This window comes from Oryctolagus cuniculus, chromosome 2 (genome assembly GCF_964237555.1).
Source record: "Oryctolagus cuniculus chromosome 2, mOryCun1.1, whole genome shotgun sequence".
Classification (NCBI taxonomy): Eukaryota; Metazoa; Chordata; class Mammalia; order Lagomorpha; family Leporidae; genus Oryctolagus; species Oryctolagus cuniculus.
In genome coordinates, this window is record NC_091433.1 from 80,418,219 (window position 1) to 80,439,657 (window position 21,439).

General features: G+C 50.7%; 2 protein-coding genes across 9 annotated transcripts in view; one reads left to right on the forward strand and one right to left on the reverse strand.

Moving 5' to 3' along the window:
- Positions 1–276: 276 nt before the first annotated feature.
- Positions 277–8,841, reverse strand: LOC138848503 (collagen alpha-2(I) chain-like). 2 transcript variants are annotated; one of them, XM_070068517.1, is made up of 2 exons: positions 6,804–8,841; positions 277–5,970 (listed from the first exon to the last, which is right to left on the reverse strand). In XM_070068517.1, exon 1 carries the CDS (start codon positions 8,839–8,841, stop codon positions 8,071–8,073), a length of 771 nt encoding a protein of 256 aa, XP_069924618.1. In that variant the 3' UTR covers positions 277–5,970; positions 6,804–8,070. The 2 variants fall into 2 exon arrangements, with proteins under 2 accessions (XP_069924618.1, XP_069924619.1); XM_070068518.1 differs by having other exon boundaries at positions 277–3,183; positions 3,271–8,841.
- Positions 8,842–8,955: 114 nt separating this feature from the next.
- The window catches only part of RBPMS (RNA binding protein, mRNA processing factor), a 171,575-nt gene continuing 159,091 nt past the window's right edge, over positions 8,956–21,439 (forward strand). For all 7 annotated transcript variants that reach the window (XR_007918159.2, XR_007918162.2, XR_007918161.2 and 4 more), the window contains exon 1: positions 8,956–9,303. Coding sequence is in view for 3 of the 7 variants with exons in the window: in XM_017339108.3 (XP_017194597.1) it covers positions 9,238–9,303 (66 nt within the window). In the remaining 4 variants the exon portion in view is untranslated. The remainder of the gene's footprint in view (positions 9,304–21,439) is intronic.

A 21,439-nucleotide genomic window follows, 5' to 3' on the forward strand; every position in this document is an offset into this window, starting at 1 on the left:
CGCCACCTTGGGATGCCTGTATCCCATATCAGAGCGCCTGGTTCAAGTCCCAGCTACTCTGCTTCCCATCCAGCTCCCTGCCAATGTTCCTGGGAAAGCAGTAGAAGATGGCCCAAGTACTTGTGTTCCACCGTCATGGAAGGCCTGGATGGAATTTCTGGCCCCTTTCTTCTACCTGGTGTTGCCCTGACTATTGAGAATATTTGGGGAATGAGCCAGGGGGATGGAAGTTCAGTCTGTCTCAAATGAATAATTAAAAAAAAAAAAACCCATATTCGTATTTCTTTCCAAGACAGATGCTGCTCTACCTTGGGCCCATGTGAGCCTTGTGTGGGGCACCTCCCTGTAGATTGTGAGAAGCTGGGCTAGCGGAGAAAACCTTTGAGATCCAGGCGCGCATCCCAAGACACCGTTCTGGTCAACAATGGGGGGCACACAGGATGGTGGCCTCCGAGAGGAGCTCGCCGGGTGACATCCCAGCTGTCTTAGTTTGGGTAAGAGATTCTATAGTGATACTCTAAGGTGCCCACCAGTGTGTATCTCAGAAAGCCATGCGCCATTCAGCTACACCTGACGATATTCCCTTACACGTTTCTGAGCAATCAGCTTACCTACCGAGGCATAACAAGTGACCCCAAAACTCAATGACTTAAAGCAACAAATTGCTATTACTTCAGTCTGCACTGGTTAGGAACCAGTGCTCTGCCTAGCTAGGTATCTCCTCAAGATCTCTCCAAGGCTGAAACCAAGGTGCAGCAGGGCTCTGTTTTGTCTTAGTCATTCTGCCCCGGATCCCTCCAAATGTCAAATGCATTCATTGCATCCCAGCAGCCCCCCAAAGCTTAACTGGTCCCAGTCTCAGTTCTGAAGTCTGAAGTTCAAGGTCTCAGCTAATTGTCATCTAAATGGGATAGAGGTGGGACTCAGGGTTTGATTCATCCTGAGGCAAAATTCCTCTCTGGTTGTGAATCTGCAAACTCGGGTAAGTTATGTGATCCCAAAATACAATGGCAGCGCCTGGCACAGGATAGATATTTCCATTCCATAGATAACAAAATGGAAGTAAGGCAGGAATGCGGATCCCCAGCAAGCCCAAAACCTTAGCAGGGCAAAAACCATGTTTTGTTTCATTTTATTTTTAATGCACATGTTTAAAAAATGTATTGGAAAGGCAGAGTTACAGATAGAACTTCCATCCATTGGTTCACTCCTGAAATGGCCACAGTGACTGGAGCTGGGCTAGGCTAAAACTAGGAGCCTGGGAGTCCATTCAGGTCAGCCACGTGCATGCAGGAGCCCAAGGACTTGGCCCATCTTCTGCTGCTTTCTCAGGGGCATTAGCTGTGAGCTGGATCAGAAGTGGAGCAGCTGGGACTCAAACTGACATTTGTTTGGGATGGCTGGAAGTGTTGCAGGTGGTGGCTTAACCCACTGCACCACAAACGCTGGTGCCCTCCCCCCGCCCTCCCCCGCAGCTCCCATGAAGTGTTACTTAAGGATCATCCTCCTGGGTTTGATGCCCCTCCCTAGTCACCCACCAGAGTGGCCGTCTCAGACCAGACCTGCTGTGTCCAAGTCTGCAGGCAGGCCTGTGGATGGTGATCCTGCCCAAGGTGAGACGCCAGTCCGTCTGTGCGCTCCGGACCTGTGGTGCAGGGAGTGGCCCTGATGATATCTGAATGGCCTTTGGGGCTTGAAGGATGACGCATGCTTGCGGCCTTCTGTCTCCCATTCCATTGCCTCCGTTTCCTTCGGTTCCAGCTGGCAGCATTTCTGCTGGGATAATCCCATAGCTTCTACAGAGAGGGCCGATTAGCTCAGAGGCTCACGTGCACACTAAGCTCCTTATCAAATGGCTGGTCAGCCACACGCTTGGTGTTCTTTTCTGAACACATTTTCTCATTTTTTGTAACATGGACATGCTGAGGATTTTCCAGATCTTGTTAAGAATTTCTTCTTCAATTCATTTATTTTTTAATTTTCTTATTAGTATTTATTTATTTTTTTTATTTGAAAGGCAGGGACAGGGGACGGGGTGGAGAGGTCGTCCATTTGCTCATTTAGTGCCCAAATACCCAGAGCTGGGCCAGGCCAAAGTCGAGAGCCTGGATCTCAGTCTAGGTCTCCTATGTGGGTGGAAAGGACCCAAGCATTTGAGCCATTATCTGCTGCCTCCTCGGGTGTGCATTAGCAAGGACTGGAAGCAGAGCTGGGACGTGGCCCCAGGCACTCCAGGATGGGTTGCAGATGCCCATACAGTTTCAACAACTGTGCCAAACACCAGTCCCTCACTTCTCGCCTCTTATATTTTACTTTATTAGCAGTCAGGTGACACCAAGCCATTCCTTCAACACGTGGCTAGAAATCTTTGGAGCTAAACATCCAGTTTCATTTCTTGCAAGTTCCACCTCCCACACCATGAACACCGTGCAGACGTTTTCTTCGCCACTTTAGAACAAGGCTTGCCTTTCTTCCAGTACCAATTGTCTTCCTCACCTGTGCCTGCAGCCCTAGCAGAAGGCCCTTTACTGTCCGTGTTTCTACCAACATGCACGATTACTTCTGTGTTCTCAAAGATGACGGACACTTCCTTTACTGCCCTATCCTCTTCTTAGAGCCTTAAGACAGAAGCACCTTTGCCAGCCCCTTCCTGTCCTCTCAGCTTTTCCCGGCATGCACCCCAGAACCCTATCAGCCTCGACCCATCACTCAGTTCCAAAGCTGCATCCTCGCTTTTCCTTATTATTACAGCAGCACCCTAGTTCTTGGCTGAAGGAATCAATCATTATCAGTCATCATAAGGATTACCAATCATTACTAGTCATGACAAGTGAGTTCAGAGGCTACGAGCTAGCAGCCAATTTGGTTCCTAGCAGCACCCTTTCCTGAGCTGCATGCCGTTGTCCTGTGGCAGAGGGAGGAAGATTTGGGCGTCTCTCATCTTCTTATACAGGCGTGAACCCCATCATGGGAGAACCCTAATTACCTTCCAAAGGCCTCAGCTCCCAATACCACCACACTGGAGGTCAGGGCCCTGGGAGACACCGAGATGGCATGGGAGACTGGACGTAGTCCCTCTTTCATCTAATCTCAGAGGTGACAGCTGTCACTTTGGCCGTGCCGTATTCCTTAAAAGCAAGTTACTGGGTCCGGTCTACTGTCACACTGGAGATTACACGAGGGCTGGAATAGCAGGAGACAGGGTCATCAGGGGCCATTCAGAGACTGCCGACCCCGGCGCCCTCAGCTGCACCTTTGACCTGAACTCACCTACGGCCATGAGTCCTGCATAGCATTCTGGATTTGACCTTTGCTCTAAGACCATTTCTTGAGCGCGTTGTCCTCTGGAAGCTAAGAACGAGAAACTGTTTCATCTCAAGCCCAGTAAGTCCTAGCTTCTCCAGGTGTCTTCTGCATACTGACGGGGAAAGGAGCAGTTCCTGTTTTAGCTCTCCTCTTGCACTATAAGCATCTAAAGGAGCCTCTCAGCCCTTTGAACAGTCTGTCCAGAGGCACAGGTTTCCTGAGCTACCTCTCCTCCGGTCTACCTACAGGATGCTGTTGCTAATCGTTCTTCCAGTGCTGAAACTGGGTCCTCCTTCCCCATGCTGCAGTAACCATAGTCTCCCTGCCCTGTGATACTCGTGGTGTTCTTCACTAACAGACTGCCCAGGGTTCTTGCACTCCTACCCTGCACCTGACCTCCATGCCACTACTTCAGCAGGACCCCACCTCCAGGCCCCCAGTTACGTTTCGGTCATATGTTGCTGAATAACAAGCTACCCTCAAACTTAGTGGCTTGACACAACACCATCCACGTGTTTGCTAAGCATTTGGCCATTTGGTTGCTGAAGAAGCAAGCTCACCTGTCTTCCACGTGCTCTCAGCAGGGGCAGCTCAATTAGACCTGCGGTGTCTATTCCCAGCTCACTCCCGAGGCCGACAGTCAGTACCAGCTGTCCATCTGGAGCTCAGCTGGGGCTGTAAGCTGGGTTTCTCCCTCTCCCTCCACCTGGGCATCTGCATGAGGCTTCAACAAAGACTGGAGGGAAGTGAGTGGACCTCAGAAGTATTTAGGAGGCAAAATTGGGGATGTTGTACAATGACATGAATATAATTAACACTACTGAATTGCATGCTTAAAAATGATTAAGATGATTTTTAAAAAAATTTTATTTATGTGAGAGGTAGAATTACAGACAGAGAGGGAGAGACAGAGAGAAAGGTCTTCCATCTGCTGTTTCACTCCACAAATGGCTGCAATAGCTGGAGTGGGGCCGATCTGAGGCCAGGAGTTTCTTCTGGGTCTCACACGTGGGTGCAGGAGCCCAAGGATTCGGGCCATCTTCCATTGCTTTCCCAGGCCGCAGCAGAGAGCTGGACAGAAAGTGGAGCAGCTTGGACCAGAACCAGCATCCATATGGGATGTGGGTGCTGCAGGAGGAGAATTAACCTACGCCAGCCCCAAGATGATACATTTTTGTTATGTGCCTTTTGCCACAGTTAGAATAAATGGGGGTTGGGCAGCACTGTGGTGAAGCTGGTCAAGCCATCATCTGCAGCACCGGCATCCCATATAAGTACAGGTTCAAGTTCTGACTGTTCCACTTATGATCCAGCTCCCTGCTAATGTGCTTGGGAAAGCAGTGGAGGATGGCCCAAGTGCTTGGGCCCAGGCACCCACATGGGAGACCTGGAAGAAGCTCCTGTCTCCTGGCTTTGGATCTGCCCATCTACCCAGCTCCAGCTGTTGCAGCCATTTGGGGAGTGAACCAGCAGATGGAAGCGCGCTCTCTCTCTCTCTCCACTCTCTCTGTCACTCTGCTTTTCAAATAAATAAATCTTAAAAATAATAATTTAAAAAAGAATAAGAACTAGAGGTATTTGGCCTGGTAGTTAAGCTGATGGTTAGAACACCTGAGTCTCATATCAGAGTGCCTAGGTTTGATAGTCATCTAGGGTTCCTGAGTCCAGCCCCCTGCCAACACAGACCCCGGGGAGAAAGTGGTAACAGTTCAGGTAATAGGGTCTCCACCACCATGGGGGGAGACCTGGATGGCGCTCCTGGCTCCTGGCTGCTGTGGGCATTTGGGGAGTGAATAAGTAAAACATCCACCCACTTAAACAAGCAAGATCAGGGAAGATGGTGATGGCAGGGTTCGGAAGACCCAGGTGTCAAAGATGGCAAAAGACAATAAAACAGCCTTTGGCCTCAGGAGCTTCTTTGCTCCAGCAGACGCGTTAATAATCACAGCTCCTGCGGTAGCGACTGCAGCTTTCTGCCACAAAGCTAGAGTAGGGACCAAGCCTGCACTATGCAAATGGCCTCAAAATAAACCTTCAATGTCTGCAGTTCCCAGAGACAAACGTTTCAAGACATAATTGTGGGTTTGGATTTCTTAAAGCAAGCCTCAGAATACACGCTGCCAGAGAAACAGTGATGGGCAATAAAATCTACAGGTGCGTACACTGCTTCCCCTCCACTCTGGCGCGCAACCTCGGCCAGACAGCAGTGCGGGAGGGCGCTGGGCAGGCGAGGGAGCAGGTTTTCTTGGTCATCTGCCCACTTGTCCCAGGATATAAAATCCCTTTGTTGTCTTGTAATTCTTGGTATGCCTGGAAACCATCGCTACTGAGATCTCACTCTTGAAGCTTCACTTTCTTTGAAGTAGTAAACAAGTCATAAAAATCATTTATGTCCTGACCGAGGGTCCCTCCCCCCGCCTCCCCTCAGTCACACAAGGTTTTATAAATAGTGAAACCCTGTTTATAGATTTTCCTTGGGTTTTGTTGGTAATATATTACCCGATTGTTCTTCCAAATAAGTCCAAACCGTTCTTCACGGAAAGGACAGAAAACAGAAATCCGCCTTTTCCTGGCATTTTTTCCCATCCACATAGGCTGTTCTGGAAGCACGGTGGATTGCACTCTCACCACGGACTGTAGGACCTGCAGGTGAACTCTGCTTTGCTGAAATGTCAGAACAATGGGGGCTTCTATTATTTGAGTTCTTAAGATCTCATCAGTTGTCCCCCAGCGTGCACAAGGTCTCCACCTCCCCTCTCTTCAATAATGAGGGCAACCTAACAACCCCGCTAGGTCGCTTGAGTTTCTTCTCTGGTCTAAGATGCCACCACTAACCCAGTCTTTCCTAGGGGATCTTGGAAGGGTCCCTCATCACTCAAGCCTACAAATCAATGGCAGATACGATTTAATAGGAGCTCATTCATTCAAAAACAGCAGAGTGCCTACTATGTGATAGGCACTGTCTAGATGCTGGGAAGCCAATACAAGCCAGAGAAGGATCCCCTCCTAGAACTCCTAGAGGCTGGCGCCGCGGCTCACTAGGCTAATCCTCTGCCTTGCGGCGCCAGCACACCGGGTTCTAGTCCCGGTCGGGGTGCCGGATTCTGTCCCGGTTACCCCTCTTCCAGGCCAGCTCTCTGCTGTGGCCAGGGAGTGCAGTGGAGGATGGCCCAAGTGCTTGGGCCCTGCACCCCATGGGAGACCAGGAGAAGCACCTGGCTCCTGCCATCCGCAGCGGCCATTGGAAGGTGAACCAACGGTAAGGGAAGACCTTTCTCTCTCTCTCTCTCATTGTCCACTCTGCCTGTCAAAAAAACAAAACAACTCCTAGAAATGTTTTGTTTCTTATCCCAGAGATTTCTGACCTCAACAATGGACAAAGTCCTGGTTTGGCTTGAAGATAGGAGCAGCAGTCTCTGAGTTTGGGAGGGAGCCACACTTCGCTGGGTTGGGGGGGGGGGTCCCCCAGGATCCTGAAGTCATACAACATAACCCACCTTCTCCGAAGTGAGGCCTGGCTGGAGACATCAAGGACCGGCTTAATCGTCACTTTCCTTGGGGTTTGTCAGGCTCAGCAAAAGGGGGTTTGGTTCTGTCACAGGCAAGAGTGGAGAAGGGCACAGGGCCCAAGACCACCGCTCAACTATTGCTCAGGAAGATATCGCCCCCTCGTGGTTCCTCCTCTAACTGAGGGAGGAGCAGGCCGCGGACAGGGCTGCCAGCCCAGGCCAACACATCAGAAGGCAGACACAGCTTCCGGACTCCCCGTAGCCTCGCCCCTCGGAACATCTTCAGCTGCGGCTTCAACAGCCTCCTCCTAGGTTATTCTCATCGATGTGCAATGCACCTTCATTCCCAGAGAGATCGGTGACACCGTGGCAGCAGTTAGAGAAAAACTTTTTTTTTTCCCGGATAGAAAACTTTTCTTTCAAAATCTGCAGACCTCAAAGAACAAACCCGGTACATACCATGGTATTTCAAAAAAGCTCATGGAAAGATGGAATGAAAATATACATTTACCAGGCTGCAAAAAATTGGGGGGGGGGTTGGAAATTCATGCATAGTTTTTTTTCATAGTAAGCATTTTCCATGAACTTTGTGAAACTCTCTTGTAAATCCAAGAAGATTATTGAATGGCCCTTCCTGATCCCCTTAAAGCAAAAGATGTTTGTGCTCTGCCAGGATGTTGTTGCTTTGGAGTTGTTCCTGGTATCTGGTCTCCACAACTCCATTTTCAGCTCCCTACAGGCAGGGTCTTATCTTCTGCTGTCACCCCCACCCCCACCAGCACTCAAAGCTGTATAAGCTCTGGAGGGGGGAGGGGAGGCAAGATAAAGGGCAGGCCAGTCAATAAATAGAAACTGTGATAGGTGCTGTGCAGGAAGGAATTCCTGGGAGCGGGAGGCGGCGCTGAACGAACTAGTTGCGAGTTGTAAGGTTATACATTTGTAGCAGTCAAGTTTAGACGCATAACTGGACCCATAAGACAAAAGGCTCCAGGCCCAGAAGAAATGGAAATTTTCTTCATAATGATGTTAGCATCCATGTTGTAAGCCTACAGCGGGCAGGAGGGTGTGAGGCGTGCCCCCCACACTCCGGGGTAACTGCACCCATTTCACGGACGAGAAAATAAAGTAGGCAGTCCCCCAGAGGCGCGGCGGGAACACTAGGCGGGCGCCTCGCTTTGCCCGAATGCCTTGACCCTCCAGGGCTGCCTGCCAAGACTCGTTTAGAAAAGTGCCCACTGTGTGCCGGGGGGCTCATTTAAACAGCCGCGGGATTAGCCGGATAAACAGGGCTCGGTCTCCTTTGCCAGGAAGGCGCTCCCCAAAGAGAGGCCAGGTGAACAATCAACTCCAGAGCGGGCCGGCGGGGGGCTCGCGGGGGGCTCACGGGGGCCCGGCTGTCCCCGGCGTTCCTCCGTCCCGGGCCTCCAAGCCCTCGCCCCGAGGGCGCGACCCGCGTCTCAGCCCCTACCGGCGAGGAGCCCGGGGGCGCGCAGCTCCCTCGTGGAAAGCAGGCAAACAAAAGTGGCACATCCCAGCCCCCGGTCCGCGCACGGCCAGGGCCCGGCTCCCCGAAGCCCCCTCTCCGAGCCGGGGCGCGGGGGACGCCGCGTGCGCCCGGGGACCCGGCTCTCCAGCCTCCCTTGCTCAGCCCGCCCGGCCCTCGCTCTGCCGTCGAGCCGGGGCCGGGGTCGGCCGCTTCCGCTCCGCGCCGCCGCCCCTCCCCGGCGCGCGCCATCCGGCCCGGGCCGCGCCGACTCCGCGGCCCCTCCTCCCGCCGGGGGGCTTCGGCGGCCCCCGTCCCGTCCCTGCGGGCTGACGGCGGCAGCCCACGTCCAGGGAGGGCGGAGGGAGGCGGAGAGGGAGGGGAGAGCGGAGAGGGGAGGGAGGGAGGCGAGAGAAAGGAGCTGCAGCGGACTCGGACTTCCCAAAGCCGGCCAGGAGCGCGCAGCCAGCGGCTCTCCGCGTCCCAGCGTCCCAGCCGCGGCCGGCGCCTCCTCCTCCTCCTCCTCCTCTCCGGCCGCCCCATCCCTTCCTTCCAGCCTCGCTCTGCTCCGGCAGCGGCAGCCCCCAGCCCCAGCTCTCCGCGCTCACTCCTGGGACGCGCGCCCTCGCCCCATCCTCTCTTCCTCCCTCCCTCCCTTCCTTCCTTCCCTCGCGCCCGCCCTCCCGCCCCAGGTCTCCCTCCCGGTCGCGATTGTCTCCGCGCCCCGCTCGGCCGGCCCGCGCCCGCGCCCTGCCCGCACTTCCTCCCCGAGTCGCCCGCCGCCGTCGTCTGCGCGCCGCGGGAGCCCAGCCCGAGCCTTCGCAGCCCCGCGGCGCCCGCCCGAGGCAGCCCCGGCGCCCCGGGGAAGGCAGAAGCGGGCGAGCGCGCCCTCGCCCAGCCCCGCGCCCCAGCCCTGCCCGGCGACGAAGGACCGGGAAGATGAACAACGGCGGCAAAGCCGAGAAGGAGAACACCCCGAGCGAGGCCAACCTCCAGGAGGAAGAGGTAGCGGTGGCCCGGGCGGGCGGCGGGGCGCGTCCGGGGGCCGGCGCGCCGTGGCCCCGGCTGGGTGCGTCTCCAGGGCGCGGGTTCTGGGGGTGTCCGCGCACCCTGCGCTGCGTGACTTGCAGAACTTTGCGGAGACACCCTCCAAGTAGAATGCTCGGCTTTGTGTGCCCGGGATTTTAAAAGCGGAATCGAGAGCTGACTCCTGGGTGACCTCAGGTTACTGGGACCCGAGGGTCAGGGCTTCTCTGAGCGCCAGGGGCTGGAAGCCGGCGGGAGGGAGTGCGTGTGTCTGTGTGCGTGCGTGCGGGCGGCTTTGGGAAGGAGTTGGGGAGAAGCTCTGTTAGGGGCTGGCGCTGGCGCCGGTGTGAAAAGTTCTTGGCCAAGTCTCTCCGGAGCCGGGGCGTGTGTGGATTCATCGATAACTCGCCGCCCGCGAGGCGGGAACCCCCGAACCCCGGGCTGTGGTAGACTTCGGGGGCGGGGTGTGGATGTGGGGAGCAGAATGAGAGGGGCCGAAAGCGTCGCTCCCGGAATGCTGGCCAGGACGCTGCGGTAGGACTTTGATTTGGGTTGTGCGTCCGGGATCCTGGAGGGGAGACAGCTTGCAGTTGGGGGGCACTTGCCTTTGGCAAACGCGAAGCCGAGGAAGTGTGGGGAAGGGGTGTGCGGGACGCACGTTCCAGAACTCCGTAGTTAGGGGATGATTGTGGGGTTTCTCAAATGACTGTTCCCGCAGCCCCAGAAACAGTGCCTCCGCTCACTTGCTGAGTTCCCTCGAAGTTGGGGCTCTCAGCCTTCCGCCAAGAGCTCGCGCGCGTGTGTGCGGGAGCCAGAGAGCGTGCGGTGCGCGCGGGCGGCGAGGCGGTGCCGCAGCGCCGGGCCCGAGAGTTGGAAGTGGACCTCGTGCAGGAATCCCTCAGCCCTTTTAAGTCGTCCACGTGTAAAATTGGAGCTATTTAATTAAATAGGAGAGACAGGCGAAGACCATGCAAAACAATGCAAAAGGTAGCGCCGTGGAGCAGCGTTGTCACCTGGGTGAGTTAGTAAGCTGAGAATTGGCTCCTGGAGGAAATCGCCTGTTTTATGACAAAGCTTTATTTTGAAAAGCTGTTTGCCCCTTCTTGTTTGGTGCCTGCAAATGTAGGACTACTCGTGACAGTGCTTTTAAAAAGACACCAAGGCTGGAATTCCAAATTCCACTTTCTGGCTTCTCTACTGTTTAGTTTATTTTCCCTGTCCTTTAAAAACTGAAAAATGATGGCAAATTTGCATTTTCAGGAATTGGCATGTGCAGCTAATTCACTTAACCCGTCAAGAGAATCATTGCTTCAGAAACCTTTCTGTTCCACTTAGAGTGGCAATCTGGCCGCTCCTAAGTGTGAGAGTGTATCTTGTGAAACAATCTTTCTCTGTTAACCAGTTGAGGAAACTTGTAGTTAAGAGAAAGTTCATCAGACTGCAGATTTTTTTCTTTTTCTTTTGGTAGTAGCAAAATGGGCTCAGGTGTCTCGAAAACCATATCCAATTAACTTAAAATCGAATGGACGACAGAAGTCAGATTTTTCTCTTGACCCATGCCAGGTGAACTGCCGCCAGGATTTGCCTGGATGGGCTCGGTTATCGCGAGGTTGTGGGTCCCTGTGATCAGAGGCCATCCAAGTCGCAGGCATTGCTTCTAGTTTCCCCAGCAGCGTTCCTTTCCGGGTGGGAAAGGCGTGGGCTCCTCCAGGTGTAGGTCTTTTTAGCAAAACGCTTGTTACTTAAAAAATAAGACAGGAGGTAGGAAGGTTTCAGAACCCAGGTTGTATAAGAAGCGAGAGTATACACTGCGGATACACCCTGACCAGAGAGGGTTTATGGTTGACATTCTGGTTTTGAAACACTAACCTCCTCTCTCTTTCTCCCCCTCCCCTTTTTTTTCCTAACCCTGAAAGCCACAAGTTAAATAAATATGGCATTTGGTGGGTGCCATTCAGTGAGCTTAGCATTGCACAAAATCCCACTGCACTGGCCGCTTTGCCTGCCCACCCAGAGGAGCAGCGGTTTGTTTTCAGAAAGCTTTGGCAATGGGCCGCAGGAGACAGGGCATACACGTGTAACACGGACACGCACACACCAGGACAGGAGGGCTGTTTCTGGTGACTTGTGAACGGCAGTGGACAGTGAGTTCCAATCACCGTGAGAAAACGGTCGATGTTGTGGTTGTCAGGGTGCTTCGGCTGTTTGCCACCTTGTGCAGTCCAAGTTGTGTCATTTTCTATGGAAATGAGTTCCTTTTATCATCCAGTGTATTTTAACCCCGGTTAAGAGTTTCTGATGCCGACCCTGAAAAAGATGCCTAAATCCCCGTTTAGCTCCAGTTGGATAGAATGAGCAGTCCAGCATTTAGGAGAAATTTCTGCAGTTTTTGGTGGTGGGAGTTTTTGAGAACTTGAGCAGAATACACTTTGGATATCATGTAAAACTTTGAGGAAAAATAATCTTCAGTTCCGGCTAGCCGGCCATGTAAGAGCAAGCCAGGATACCTGGCCTTCCAACGTGTTACACATGTGTGTTCCTGTGCAGTTGTCCCTGTATGGAATCAGTCATCACAATCTAACCGGGACCTGGGATTTCAAAAGCTTATTTTTGTACATTTATTAGATCATTTCTCAAGTCATTTTGGAGTTTGTCTCTAATTCTACAGATTTTATTGGAATTGATAAATCTAGAAGTAACAGACTCATAATTGTTTGTCTTACCTAATCAGCTATCATTCACAAGTTATAATATGTTCAAGACCATCTTGTCCTAAGAAATAATTTGTCACTGACTTTTCAAAGTGGAAATATTCTTTTTTGGATATCAGATAAATATGTAGTTTTATTTTTACTTTTATCTGTCAGTGGGTACTTTTCCTGCTGATTGCAAATCATTTCTAAAAGGCATTGTGTTGAAGCACTGGTGTTAAATAAGTTTCCCTTAAATTGCTTAGACTAAACTGGTCCTTAAAGTAAAACTAAAAAAATTCAGCCCTGTTGGGATTATCGATTGAAAAGATGTTTGGCAGATTTTGGGAGAAATCACAGAAAGTCGCTTCTTCAGGGTAAACGCAAATCTTCACTCTGCATTCCTTTATGAAAGAAAGCACTGAGTACTTTGGCCAAAATACTGGAGTCATAAAATTGTTTCTTAGAGTGGCACAGAGAACGGGAGGTGCCAGGTTGAGGTGGCATCCTGCGGTCTTCGTGGCACGCTGGGATTAATCCCCATGATGAGGGCTTGGGAAGGTCCGGAATCCTTTTCTAGAATTTAACTGAGTTTGGAGTCTCTGTTACTCCCAGTCTCGCCTAATGCAGTAAGCTTGTAGTTCAGTCACAGGACAGGGTTTGGTGACAGGGATTTGGATCCAAACCTTGTGACCTCACAGAAAGATGATCCTGCCAGACCACGGCCAGCACGCATACTTCCGACTGCTTTTCCCAATAGTGATTTTTAAATGCCCCTTGGAAACGGAGGTGCCTATGTGGTCTGCCCTGTTTGCTGAGGCACTTGGGTTTTGGCATGGGTAGGTTAACGGAGAAGAGGTTCTTTATTGGAGACGTTTCAGCAACAAAGTGCTACACCACGGTGGTAGGCAGCCATGCTGACACGACGGAGGCTTGGGCGGACTCTGGGGACACAGGGTGGTCAGACCCTCTGATGGAGCACTTTTCTCTTTAGGAGTTCCCTCAAAGGAAAATAGGGCATGATGAGTGTTTGTTTATAGGTGTGATTACTACAGGGATACTTAGGAGAGTGAAAAGTCACAAAGACTCTGTGACTAACAGGGAAATTGCTAAGTCGGTCAAGGTATCATTTCGGACAGAATATTAGCACTCGTTGAAAAGGGGGTGGATGCATGCTTATGCTATGTATTTGAGGAGTGTGTGTGTGTGTGTGTGTGTGTGTAAAGAGAGAGCAAGAGAGCGACAGACTTATCCTCTCCTAGCTCTGGATGCCAGAAATTGCCGTTAACTGGCAACCGTGCTCCCTCTCAAGGCTGCCGGCTGGGAGCCTGTCTTTGCCTCTTTTCAGCTTCTTCTGGTTGTTCCCGGCGCTCTAAGGCCGTATTTTTATGGAGGGGGATCATTCTCGTGTTACAACATTTAATGAAAAGAACAGATTTTTAAAGTGTCACAGTCTGTAATGCCGGTTTTCTGAAATAAAGATCTGTAGGTGGGTGAAACCAAGTGTCAGTTAAATGGGTCTGGTGGGTGCAGGCGACAGGTGATTGTCGATTTCCAATGCTCTTGTGCTTTTCCATTCTCTACAACGATCCTGTGAATTTCTCTTTGGGGATGTCAGTCAGTTCCCTCTCCTTCTCTGAAGGTGTCTGGAAACCTTATTGAGTTGGTCCCGGTTGGGTTTGCTCCCAAACCCGGCTGCGGGAGTCAGGCCTGTTCTGCCCTCTTTAGCCTTTTTCCTGGTACTTACGCCAGGCTTCCATTGTTCTGATGATCTTCAGCAGGTCTCCTTGCTCTGTGCCTTCCTCCATCCATCCATCCTCACAGGGTGCTGCTGTGTCCTCCACCCCGCCATTCCACATCGCCCAAGTCCGCCTCCCCGCACTGTGAATCATTGGCATAGGCCACTGTCTTGCTGATGCGCTCCTGGTCTAGCCTGGGCTGCCTTCAGGGTGGGAGTCAGCCTCAGTTTCCCAGTTTCTAAGATTGCCCTCCCTTTGGAGGAGAAGTTACTTTCTGCTCTCTTCATTGAACTCCTGGATGATTTGCCTTTTCTATTTCTTTTTGGAAAGATCTGTGCCATTTTATGATGCTTATCTGCAGCACCTAGCCAACAGCATCCTTGCACCAAATAAATACTTTTCAACACACACAAGCACAGAGTTTGTGGGGGGTGTGGAGTGTGCCTACTGGTAACGTTACTGATGATGAGTTTCTGTGGGGAAGCTGCCACCAGGGTCCGGCACTATGGCGCAGCGGGTTAAGCCGTATGAGCTCTGGTTGAAGTCCCGTCTGCTCCACTTCTGATCCAGCTCCCTGCTAATGTGCCTTGCCACCCATGTCAAAGACTGTGGAGTTCCTGGCTTCATCTTGGCCCAGCCCTGGCTGTTGCTGTCATTTGGAGAGTGAACCTTCTCCTGGAAGGTCTCTCTCTCTCTCTCTCTCTCTCTCTGTCACACTGCCTTTCAAACAAACAAAATAAATCTTATAAAGCAGTCACTCATTTAATACCCAGGGTCTTGTGTCCCTGGAGATTAGTCTTGGGTGGACCCTGAGGACGGGATCTCCCAGCCCCTGTCCTTAGCAGCCTCCCCCTGGGAGCACAGGTGAGCGAGCGCACCTGGCACCTGGTCCGTCGGAGGTCGTCCCCTTAGAATTCAGTTTCTGCTATGGGACTCCTCTTGACCTTTTTTGGCTGTGGGCTTCCTGAAGCCTTGCTTAGGTGGAAGAGCGAGGCGGCACTCCCTGTGCTCCCAAACAGGCCTGCTCTGTGTGACAGCCACTTTGGAATGTTTGTGTTCAGTTTCATTTGGCACCTTGGTGTCTGCCTGGGGGTAGGGGAAAGGGAATGCACATGTTCCTCTCGCTGTGGTCAAAGAAAAAAAACTTCAGAAGGAATGAGGAGAATGAACCTTAATAGCTGGAGCAGAAGTGGGCTTGGGGCCATCTGGGACCAGGTATTTAAATTGATGCTGTGCTGATAAGAGCATGGCAGGTCTTGACCCTGCTGGGGAGGAGCTTACTTGATATATGGGGATACCTTGGGTATAACCGCTCACATTCCCCCCATGTAAAGTGGCCCAGGAGACTTTGAAACAGCTTCAGGGCATTGTGTGCACATGAAGTTGGAGTGAAAGTTGTTTTGGTGCAAAAAAAAAAAAAAAAAAAAAAAAATCCATGCCTGCTGTTTGTTTTGTGATAAATATTTGCCATGAATTTCCGAAGACCCCCTCATATATGATTTCAAAGCTCCCCACCGCCTTTGCTTCAAAATAAACTCTTAATTCCACTTTGCCTGAGTCTCTTGCTGTGTTTGAGGTGGGAGTGCAAGAGGTGCTTATTAGTACTACCTGGAACTTGAAGCTGACTGAAGAGTACATTAAAGACACTTTCAAAAATGTATTAGAGGGGCCATCACTGTGGCGTAGCCTACATCCCATATGGGTGCTGGTTTAAGTCCCGGCTGCTCCACTTCCGATTCAGCTCTCTGCTGTGGCCTGGGAAAGCAGTGAAAGACGGTCCCTGCACCCTCGTGGGAGACCCGGAGGAAGCTCCTGGCTTCAGATTGGCGTAGCTCCAGCCATTGCGGCCTTCTGGGGAGTGAACCAGTGGATGGAAGACCTCTCAGTAACTCTGCCTTTCTAATAAATAAATATTTTTTAAAAATGTGTTAGAGGCCGGCGCCGCGGCTCACTAGGCTAATCCTCCGCCTTGCGGCGCCGGCACACCGGGTTCTAGTCCCGGTCGGGGCACCGGATTCTGTCCCGGTTGCCCCTCTTCCAGGCCAGCCCTCTGCTGTGGCCAGGGAGTGCAGTGGAGGATGGCCCAGGTGCTTGGGCCCTGCACCCCATGGGAGACCAGGAAAAGCACCTGGATCCTGGCTCCTGCCATCGGATCAGCGCGGTGTGCCGGCCGCATCGCGCTGGCCGCGGCGGCCATTGGAGGGTGAACCAACGGCAAAAGGAAGACCTTTCTCTCTGTCTCTCTCTCTCACTGTCCACTCTGCCTGTCAAAAAAAAAAAAAAAAAAAAAAAAATGTGTTAGAGATCTCATCTGTTAGTTCACTCCCCAAATGCTTGAAGCCTGGAGCCAGGAACTCACATAGGTGGCAGGAGCCCACTTCTTCCTGGCGGCACCTGCTGCCTGCCAGGGCCTTGCATTAGCAGGAAGCCGGAATCATCTACCCTGGGACTCAGGTGTGTTATCCACCGCGCTAAGCCTGCCCTAGGGGTTTGAGCTTATCAGAATCAAGTTTCCCAATTTGTCCCTGTTGCTGATAATAGAACAAAGGACATACTGAGATCTTTGTACCTTCAGACTTTCCAGAAATCTTTTTTTATCCAGTCACTCAACAAATAACAACCACTGACTTTTAGTATTTACCATGTGACCTGCCATCTTTTTTTCCATCCTCTCAACAAGCTGTTGTAGAAATGCTAATGATGATTGCCGCTCTTTTATGGGGAGGCACCCAGGGTGCTGCCAGGCTCAGGACGTGGGCCTTCGGTGCGCAGATTCTGGGGATGCCAAGACGCATCAGAGGCAGAGCAGGCCCTCCAGTTGCTGAGCCTTTAATGGTGATGGCCCTGTATAAACAAACAGGTGTAATAAAACATGGTGTTAACGTTTGAGGTAGCTGTTTGTGTTGGGAAGCAGCCAGCCCTCCAGCGCGCAGAGGCTGATTGAGCTGCGTCGAAGGAAGCTTCCAAGAAGGGAGGGAGGAGGGTGAGTTTGACAGCTGCGGAAAGGGTTGAGACAGGTGAGACCCAGGGATCTGCTCCGTGGGAACAAACCGAGGCTCCTGAAGACCCGTGTGGGGAAGGGCGAGAGAGATGGCGAGAGAGAGAGAGATGGCGAGAGAGAGAGAGAGAGATGGCGCGCGCGCGCACAAGAGAGATGGCGAGAGAAAGAAAGAGAGAGATGGCGAGAGAGAGAGAGAGAGAGACAGACATCCGTGCTGTGTCTCGGGTTTCTCCTTCGGGTGCCTTGCTAAGCTGTGTGCCTGTATTTGAAGAAATAGAAAATAGAGAGGTTGATAGGGAGAGAAGAGGTGAAGATGTTGTGAAGAGTGGAGGGTATGGAGGAGAGTCCTGGCCTTGAAGTAGGATTTTCAGAACTATTCATGGCTTTGCCGTTAGTGATTGAAATCGTCGGTATTGTGAATGAGTGCCCAGAACATTGAATTCCTAGTTCGTTAGGAAACCTTGCCAAGGGTTAAGAAACCTGGTAAAGAGAGTAAATTTGCTTAAAATTTGAGGTTGTGTTTTTTTAAAAAAATGACTGGGGCTGTGGCCTTGTGGAGTAGCGTCCCAGCCACTCTGCTTCTGATCCACCTTCCTACCAATGTGCCTGGGAAACAGCAGATGATGGCTCTAACCCTTGGGCTCCTGCCACCTGTGTGAGAGACCTGGATGGAGTTTCTGGCTCTTGGCTTCTTCCCCTGACTGTTGAAGCCATTTGGGAAGTGAACTAGCAGATGGAAGGTATCTCTGCCTCCCCTGACCCTCATGCTCTTTCAGATAAATCAATAAAATAAATAAACAAACTTGAAAAAAAATGTGAGTAAAAATGTCTGAGGGGTTGGGGAAGAATTGGACATTTTTAGGAAAAAAATTTCTTAAACACTTTTTAATTTTGGGATGTAAAAATTATATTACATATAATCTGCCTAGTTATAATAGTGTTTGGTATACTTATCTACTGGAATACCTGAGCAGAAATGTAGAAAATCTGTATACACAAGCGTAATAAAAAATAGAAATAAAAGGTAAGTTTATTTGGGTGCAAAAATAATTGAAGTCCATGCATCCATGAGATTTTCAAAAATTTGTGGAAAATGTGCATTTTGCACCCAAATAAACTTGCTTTTGAATTTTGTTTTTAAATGTTAAGTTGTTCTTAATTCTCCGGTTCTCACTTCCACAACTTTTCCTTCCCCTGTGTCCTCTGATTGGAAGAGTGACTACTTCAGATCTGGAGAGACCTCAGTGTTGTCCCAAGACAACACGTCTTAAAGGTTGCTTTGTTCTTTTTTGACTTTATTTGGATGGGGGAGGGGGGGAAAGAGAGCGGGCTGGGCCCTTGGCCAGCAGCCCAAAGTCCTCTGTTCTGTGGATCATATTTTCAGTTTACCCAATTGATGTTCTTCTAAAGGTTTGCAGCCTTTGCTGTGGGCTGTGTTAGCTGAAGGAACTGTAGTGCAGGAACTTCAAAAAACAAAAAACCAAAAACCTTGCGTGTGTGTCTTTCTTTGGGTTTAACCCTGCTGCAACCATTATGATGCATATCATGGAGAATGCTAAAGAAGTAAAGGAAATGGCAGTAATAAATGCCAATCACTCAGGGGTGGTGAATTCAGATTCCAGGCGGTAACACGGTATTGTTACACAAATCTACACAGCAAAGGCTGTGCTTGGGCAGCCCAGTTTAAACCTGCCAGCTTGTAGATTTTGCAAAGGTAGGAGAAATCTGAGAACCTTCATCACCTGAGATCCGTGACACCGACACGTGAGCATTAGACACAGCGGAGGCCAATTTCTACTTAAAAAACTAATCCTCATTGCTCTGAGTTGATTTTTAGGGATGCTCCTGTGCCTCCCAAATCCCAGGCAGATGGGCTGGCTGAAGACTGACATCTGTAGGAGTCTGATTTTGTGAAAATTCCTCTCCCACCCACCTATAGGATGGCCCTGCCCTGGCCTCCTGGGAGAAAGTGCTATTTTGTTTCAGAAGTAGCAGAATTTCCTTTGTGCCCACTGAGGAAGTGCTACAAAAGTGTAATTACTTTACCCAGCATGTGTGATTTAGGGGACTTATAAATGTGTGAGTTTCTGGAGGCATCTGTTTTTAAATACAGTATCCCTCCCAGCCAGGCAGGATGTGTTTGGGGAGGGGAGGGGCGGGAAGATTTGCACTTCCGTCCTGTGCCTGTCCCTGGATGCCGGCTGACTGGGGACGGAATTGTTGGCACTTGCCGCTCCTCCGGGGTTTTCTTATCAGGAGGAGGAACCAGGAGAGCAGTCCACGGCCACTGGGCCCGACCATCCATCCACTGTCGGTTTTTGCCACCTCCCCACACCCCCACCCCTCATCCATGCTTGCTTCTTCCCCAGGCCCTCCAAGCATTTTCCCAGCAATGAGTACAAGAAACTAGAGCTAATGCTGAGAGTATTTGTGTTGAAAATTTCCCTTTCGCTCTTATATTGTGTCGGAGGGAGGGGCGGGCCTTCGGCACAGCCCTGAAGTTACCCGCTAGTGCCTGGGTTTGAGTCCTGGCTCCTCCCCTTCCAGTCCAGCTTCCTGGTGAGGGCATTTGTGAAGTGATCAGTGGATGGACGATCTCTCTGCCTCTCCATCTTTGGAATAAAAATCGAAAAGTAAATAAAAATTAAGTAGAAATTGGAAGGGAGAATTGAAAATCAGGTGCAATCCAAATATGGTCCAACTTGTCAAATCATTTAGGCATTTTTTTGCGTATTTATTGAACGTTTTTGGAGCCTGGGTCTACCACTTTTAACATTGATCTTTAACAAACCAAATGAAGTGTTAGCATCCTGTGTTTAGGGATCAGAAGACCGAGGCTCCAAGAGATTAAGTAATTTGTCTGAGGTTTTCCATCTGGTGGAAAGGAGCTTAAAATTTTCCAGCGGTACACAAGGCTCATGTGACCTGGGTCCTGCTGGTTTCTGACCTCATCTGCCAGGAATCACGGTCTCATTCATTAGGCTTCAGCTGCTTGGACCTGACTTAACAGCTGGCTCCACAACTTGTTTCTGCCCCAGGGCCTTTGTGCCTGCCATTCTGCTTACCTGGAAAACCCTAGGACCCTTGGCATTCACTCAGAAACCAGTTCAGATGTCACCTCTGAGAGAACCTTGACCTCCAGGTTTAAAGTAGTGCCACCTTCCCGACCTTGGCACTTCCCTTTTCTTTTCCAGATAGAACTTCTCACCTCCTGGGGCCTCCTGTGCTTGATGGTGCTGATGTATCTGGCTTGTAACTCCTTACCACCAGGGACCTTGTGTCTTATTTCACACTGTAAGAGCTCCACTACCAGAGCAATGCCAAGAGCTGCCCTGGGGGGTCCTTATTTGTGAGATGGCCAGAATACAAACCAGCTGAAGTCTGGATGGTGCACCACATCATCATAAACCCGATAGCCAGTCTGCAGGTTAAATTTCTGCTTTCCAAAGGATCCCTTCTGAGCACCCCCCCCACCCTGTTATGCCCTTCCGTACCTGGAGGTTTTTCCAGGTGTGGGGTCTCCTGTGTGTGCTGTGTGGGATGCTGCACCCATCCCACACATACAGAGATCTTTCCTCTTTGTCCGGTGCCAATGAAAGCCTAAACGTAGTTATACAGACCCAGGGGAGAAACTGGGCCCTGGCGTGGAGTGGGTGGGCTTGAGTTACAGGGAATAACCCAGGTGGAATCGATCTGGAGAGGGACTCAACACTTCTAGTCTTTTGGTTGAGTCCAGCTTCCAGTTCCACTGCTTTCTTGCATTTGTCTACAAAGTAAAAAGGTCTGAGGCTCACTGTAGCTGCTGGCCTTACGGGGAGCAGCCCCAGTCCGCAAGCACCTGTTAGTGGAACCCTTGAAGGAGCCTCGTGCACTCAGGCAGCTGTCTCCCACCGTGTTTTGTGGCCACTTGGTCCGCCTCCAGTCTCAGGAGCTGTTTTGTTTTTCAGTGCCCAGGAACAGGTGACACTAAAGGGTGAAAGAAACAAGTCGCCCAGACTTGGGGCACAAGACTAACACACTACCTGTTCCTTGGGCAGACTAGAACACTAATGAAAATGCAATCCATTGGATTATCCTTATTTATGACATCAATGTCAATACTTGACCTTGAGTGAGCTTATTGAACTTTACCATCTTCCACTGTCTGGTAGTCTTGAGACCAAAGGTATAAATTATATATATATATATATATATATATACACACACACATATATAAATATAAAGTCAGTTTTGACCAAGTCATCAATACTCTTGATTTATTCTTTGTCTTATCTCATTATCTCCTTGTTTCCTCAGGGGCCTGGGACAAGTCACTTAAAGGTTCTTGTCTGTGACACGTCATTTAAGCTAACCCCATGGGATTGTATAGACAACGCCTGCTGTGTGTTAAAAGAATCATAACTTCCATCCCAATGTTGATGCCAAATGCCTGGGGGTATGGTTTTAAGCTTTTTAACTTTTTCTCGGCTTCATTTGTTAGATTTTTTTATTAACTTAACCAACAAGGAAAAGTTAGTGGCATGGCAGACTTTGAAAGTTCCTTTCGGTATTTGTACAGATATTATTCCTGCTTTTCCTACCTGGAGCGGTTTTGTTTTTTTACTTAGCAAATGAGAGCCTCCTGGAGAAGTGGGTGGGAGTCTCAGGGTGGGCGCGCCTGGCAGGAAATGGCCCTTTCTAAACAA

Bases quoted from the DNA above. Each gene is read 5' to 3' on its own strand.
- LOC138848503 (XM_070068517.1), bottom strand. From the start codon at position 8,841: ATGGGGCGGCCGGAGAGGAGGAGGAGGAGGAGGAGGCGCCGGCCGCGG.